This window comes from Furipterus horrens, unplaced genomic scaffold, assembly GCF_987537825.1.
Source record: "Furipterus horrens unplaced genomic scaffold, mFurHor1.1.pri manual_scaffold_8, whole genome shotgun sequence".
Classification (NCBI taxonomy): domain Eukaryota; kingdom Metazoa; phylum Chordata; class Mammalia; order Chiroptera; family Furipteridae; genus Furipterus; species Furipterus horrens.
The window spans coordinates 98507601-98513600 of record NW_028327178.1 but is presented as its reverse complement, the minus strand read 5'-3'; the positions used below and the strand labels follow the sequence as shown (position 1 = coordinate 98513600).

The window sequence follows — 6000 nt, the reverse complement described above, 5'->3', positions numbered from 1 at the left end:
GAGTCACCTGGAGGGGCTCACGACCCATAGCGTCTGCTTAGTAAATTCTTGTCGAAATCTAATTGACACAGCTTATTGTGAAATAGCGGATGGCTTAGATTGAAAAGGGAAAAGCTTTGGACACTGTCAACATTGACTTTCTTATCTGCCAGGTGCACGATGGTCTAATTCCTCACAAATTTGATTTTTTACTTTATGAAAATGATCTTTCAAGAATTGCTTTTAAAGGGGAGGAGGTATATGTTGAGAACTTATTCTGTGCCAGTTACTTTTCATACTTTTCATATTCCTTTTTAAAAATTATAACATATTTTAATGTTTATTATTAACTAGGAGATGTTTTAACTATTGTAACACACTGATACATGTTTCAATATAATTGTACCCCTGTCTTTATACACGAAGATCCCTAAGATTATTTTCTTTTGATTTTCAGAAATTTTATTTTATTTTTTGATTTTTTTTCTTTATTGTATTTTTTTTCCCTTTTTAATCTTCATGGAATTTCCATCAGGTGGACTTCTCCCTCCAAATTACAGGTGAAGAGACCGAGACCCAGACTTTACAGATGGCTGAGGCCACTGGCCCGAGCTGACCCAGCTTTGCGAAGCTGAGATTCGTGTCTAGCTTTGCTGGACTCTGAAGCTAGTGCTCTCCGCTGCCTTGCAGCGTCTCTCCCTGTTGCAGGAAGCAGTGACAGGCATGCCCCAGCGTTCATTGCTTCCTTCTTAAAATGAGACATTGCTGTTTACTTTTTCATGAAGGAAGATTGAAATCCATGTAACTTGCCTTATTAACTTTTTAAAATAGAGGGGACCTGCAGATGCCAGCGTCTTTCCCAAGAGCACCAAAGCAAATATAAAAATCCAATTTGCTTGCTTTTTTTTCTTAATCTTCTCCAGACTTTAAAATTTAAAGCTGTAAATGAAGAGCCCAGGAGACAGGGGTAACGAACCACGTCCCAGACATGAGGATGCATTTACCCATATTTCTTTTGTTTGCAGGTGGCTGTTCCTTTGATGAGCACTACAGCAACTGTGGTTATAGCGTGGCCCTGGGGACCAATGGCTTTACCTGGGAGCAGATTAACACGTGGGAGAAACCAATGCTGGACCCAGCTGGACCCACAGGTAGGTGACCCACCGTTTGGAGCTGTGATGGGATGTTATCTTTTATGATGTCTGAGAGGGCACTGGTAGTAAGTTCCCCACCCCCAGAGGTAGGCAAAGCAAGGCTGAGTGAATTCTTAAGAACGTGGGAAGAGTCACGTGTTACCTGGATTCAGGAATGTTTAGGATTTCATTTAGCTTTACGATTCTAAGCTTTAGCTCCAAGTAGGGCATCGATGGATTTTGCTTGGGAGCCTGATAATAGTGGGATTTCTGGGGAAGCAGGAGCTCCTGAAGTACTGGAGGCCATATTTTTCTTTTCAGGCTACATAGACACAGCTTATATACAGGTGGGGAAACTTGCACAGTGAGAATATTACTCATAAAGTTAATGTCCAGACATCCTGAATACCAGACTTATCCTTAACCCACGGGGCTGAAGCCATCATGTGCATTCCTTTTTTTCCTCTTTATTATTCTTTGTGTCTGAGTTCAGCTTTTTTTTTTTTTTTTTTTTTTTTAAGATTCTACATATAATGTACATTCTTGATGGATTCCTGCACGAGGTGTATTCGAGGGGAGGTACAACTGGAGGAGGTGTGCTCAGGGAGAACACATGTAGGGTGGGGTAGGCCTGGGTGAGTTGATGCCGTAAGACAGGAAGAATTTTAACTCTGAGAACATTAAGAGCATCTCTTTGTAAGATGCGATCCCTGGTACAGTTGTCAGGACGATCGATCCTCTATGGTTCCTCCCTGACCAAGGGCTCGCTCTAACCTACACACTGCCTTGCCTCTTTATTACTCTTCATGGCTCCCTCTCTCAGGCTGCTTTGTCAATTCACTCTGGCCATGAAATGTTGGAGTTCTTCAGGCTCCTTCTATACTTTTGGCATGTGTCGTAGGGTCCTAGAGACACAGAACCAACAGGATACATATAGAGAGATACATATAAGAGGAGATTTGTTATAGGAATTGGTTCACACGCTTATGGAGAAGCCCTGGGAGAAGTCCCATGGTCCACTCTCTGTAAGCTGGGGACTCAGAAAAGCTGGTGGTGGCGTTCAGTGTGAAGGCCAGAGAATCGGGGGGCTGATGGTGTGAGCCCTGATCTGAGACTGAAAGCCTGAGAACCAGAAGCACCAGAATCTGAGGGCAGAAGAAGATAGACGTCTCAGCTCAAGCAGAGAAAGGATGAATTCCCCCTTCCTTGGCCTTTCTGTTCTGTTTGGGCCCCCTAGGGATTGGATGATGCCCACCCACCCTGGCAGGGCTGCCTGCTTTACTGTGTTCACCAGTTCAGTGCTAATCTCTTCTGGAAATACTCTCACAAGCACACTCAGAAATAAGGTTCTACCAGCTATTTGGGCGTCATAACTTCAACCCTCACACCATGGGTGACCTCAACCATGCCATGGCTTCAGATGCCATCAGACATCTTTTTTGAACTCTAGACCTACATGACCCACTGTGCTGTGTCTTCTCAGCTGATTCTAGGGAGGGGGATTTGCCAGGATGTCACTAAGGTCAAGACAGAGAAGATACTCAGAGATGTCTTGTCGAGGTTGTGATCTTCATGGCCTCATTGATTCTTCAGTTTGGCTCCAAAGCAGGAAGCTACTGGATGGCTCTATAGTTCCTATTAAGGGCATAAATGATTTGGATACGTTCCTTCTGAGTGTAGGCATGAGCCCCAGGCATAAGAAAGATGTGCTATGGTATAAAACTGAGCTTTTCAGATCTGGTAGGATCTTATTTTGCATGGGCAGAGTCACCAATAAAGACACACGCTCATTAGTAAGGTGACCATGGGACAACCTCTGTGCTGTTGCCCCATTATAATTTGTACTCTCAAAAGTGTCTTGGTTTAAACGAGAGAATCACTGTGCCCATTGGGGACCCCAAGAATCCAGAGAACCTGTGCTGAAACATACCTCATCTGCTCTGCTCTACATGGCTGTCTTTGATGCTGGCCAGATCTTAGAGAGTATGTGCGTGCATGTGTGCGTGCATATGTGTCTGTTTACATGTTGTTTACGTGCTCCTTCTGCTCCTGGTTAGCCCACCTGAAGCCCCATAGGCTCTTATAGGTTCTCCAAACTCAGCGTCTCCAAAACTGAACCCTTGATTCATCCATTCTCCTCCCCTGGCTACTCACTCTCTGGTTCCTTGTCTCAGGAAAGGCCCCTTTGTCCACTCCGGTGCTGATTTGGAAACCCAGGACTCATACCCGCCCCCGCCCCCATCCCTTTACCCTCTCTTCCTGTGAATCATTTGGTTCTGCCCCTTGGCCTCCTGAATACATCTCAGGTCTGCTCACATCTCTTCCTCTCTGCCACCACTGTGCTGGGGCTCATTACCATCAGCTCTTGCCTGGGTAACTGGAAGGTTTTCTAACAGGCTTCTTAGCGTCCTCTTTTGACTTTTATCCTCTCTCCACACAGAAGCCAAGCAGACTGTTCTAGAATATGGACGTCTTTGTGTCAACTCTTCCCTTTATTGTCCCCATCTCGCTTTGCTTAAAATCTTTCCAAGGCTTCCTATGGCCCCAAGAAAGAACTCCAAGGTTCTGCTGTGGCCTCCAAGGCCCTGCATGGCTGGTCCTGCCTTAGATGGGCGAACAGTCTTTATCACATATTTTTAAATGAGGGCATGAATGATAAACTGTAACATTAAATGCCTTTAGCTCTCTACTAACCAATGACACATTTGTAGTCTTTGCTACCATCCTTCCATTTTACAGATCGGAAAACCAAGTTTCTGAGAAGCTGGGTGGCGTTGCTGCTTTTCCCAGCGTGCTGCTGTCTCTCCCAGAGGGACAACTGCGGCTTCTAATCTTAATTTTCTCATCCCCTCATTACGACCGAGTGTCATTTCATAAATATTGGATTGTGCGAATACAATCTTCTGAGCTTTTCTAAATAGAGGCATTTGATAATGATCACTGAAATTATTCTGTCATGATGCGCCTGTGGATTTCGGCGGCTCTGCATGCTTCTTAGGCAGAGAGGCATGAAAGTGAATTTGGATTAGGCGAAATTGTTTGTTCTTCTCACGGGCAAGGCTGAAATCTTACTTTGCCTTCCGTAAAGGCAGCAGTTTCCAGCCTTTTAGAAGCCGAGTTTGAGTATTTCTTCACGTGTTCCATAACCTTTTACTGACCTCCTTGTGCGTGACAAGCTCTGTGTCACACTCTGGGTAGACTGGACCGCGTCATCTTGGCATTTACCCCTGTGTTGGCTTCCCCTGGCACACTGGATGAAATCTGAACTCCATGCTGTGGCCTGCACGGTCCTGTGTGACCCACTGTCTCCTCTGAGCCCTTTTTCTTCTCTCTCAAAATGCTCCAGACACACTGGTTATTTTTCAGTTCCTTGGACATGTCACGTTCATTCCTGGCTCAGGCCCTTTGCACATGCTGCTCCTTCTCTTTCGGATTTCTCTCCACTCTTTAACTTGACTGATTCCTTGAGGTGTCAGATCAAACGACTTCTCCTCAAGGAGATTGCCCCTCTTTGGTCTATTTAAAGAAAGACTCCCTCACTGTTCTCACTCACAACACCCTGTTCTTTGTATTCAAAGCCCTCATCATAGACACATTTGCAGGCCAGGTGATTCCAGTCCTCTGCCATAGCCCAGTGACTCTGGGGCCTTAATCCCTCCGCCTCAGTTTCCTCATCTTTACCATGGGAACTGGTGAGAGGGTTAAATGGGACATTGCCTATGTGAGTATCAAGTGTCTGCACATAATAGGGTTTAATCAATGCTGGTTCCCCTGAATTCTTTTCTGGTTCTGTAAGTCTTAATCTAACTTAGAATCTTGCCCACTCCTGCAAGCTCACCTGCCAGCGGGGGCTGCTTTGCCCAGGTGAACCTTCCAGGGGGTCTGCTGCGGATCCCTGAGGGGCCCAGAGAGACTTCTCCAGCTCCAGGACACATGCTGCCCCTAGGGCTTGAGCACCTCCTCCTCCTCAGCGCTGCCACTTCAGCGTTCCACACATAGCCCTTTGTCACGTTCTTCTCCTCACCCCTGTCTGCCGGGGAAGTCCCTGGCTAGCGTTCCAGGCCTCAGACCCCGTTCCCCCCGACACCTCCTCTCTGTTGGGGTTGTCACCGAGGAATGGGGATTTTTACTCCGCAGGCCTTCTCTCCAGGCCCCTATCTTTTCCATGGAGCTGCCTGCAGCTACCACTCGTTCCCAGCTCTGCCCTCCCCAGCCTTGGCGTGGGTTCCACACGTCCATCCTGAGGTACAGCCCAGGGTCCCGCGGGAGGGTCTCTGGGGAGCTGGATGGAGGTGTGGTGCTGTGTCGCTTTAAAAAGGCTAAAGTCAGAGCTAATGAGGCTTGGAGGTTTCCTTCTATTCCCGTCTGTTGCTTGTAGGACATTATTTTAAGTGTTGGAATGGATTTGGATAGAATCTCAGGCTGAAAACCAGGTGCACAAGAAATACTGAATTTACATCAACTTGAATCTGACCCTGAACCTCCATGGAGTTAGATACTTGCAGTCATTATGCCGCCCCTTCTCTAGGGGTCTACAGATATGTTGGGGACTTCAACAGACCATTGCGGGATCCTCTGAGAAGCTCACTGTCACACTTCCTGCGGTTCCTTTGGGTCTCATAATTCTGCTGCCTCCTTCCCAGGCTTGCTGCCCTTGTCCCAGGTCCAGCCAGCCCAGGTGCATCACCCAGCAGCCCTTCTGGCACCTGTCCCCTCTTCAAGTGCTGCCACCAAGCGGTGTGGGACCATCAGATCCATCTCTTCCCGCTTCCCAGCGAGAGGGAGCTTCTCCACTCACTTTCGTAGCCCTTAAAGGCACACCTGCCTTGGCCCAGCCTCCCTGGGCCCCACAGCATCATCTCTTCAGTAAGTTCAAACTTAGAAAACA

The 6000-nt window shown here is 47.1% G+C and overlaps 1 protein-coding gene across 12 annotated transcripts in view; it reads left to right on the top strand.

Annotated features, from left to right (window-relative positions):
* The first annotated feature begins 1090 nt into the window (after positions 1–1090).
* PTPRT (protein tyrosine phosphatase receptor type T) overlaps positions 1091–6000 on the top strand; it is a 690852-nt gene continuing 685942 nt past the window's right edge. For all 12 annotated transcript variants that reach the window (XM_090286424.1, XM_090286422.1, XM_090286420.1 and 9 more), the window contains exon 1: positions 1091–1130. In XM_090286424.1, coding sequence (XP_090142550.1) covers positions 1106–1130 — 25 coding nt within the window. In that variant the 5' untranslated portion in view covers positions 1091–1105. The remainder of the gene's footprint in view (positions 1131–6000) is intronic.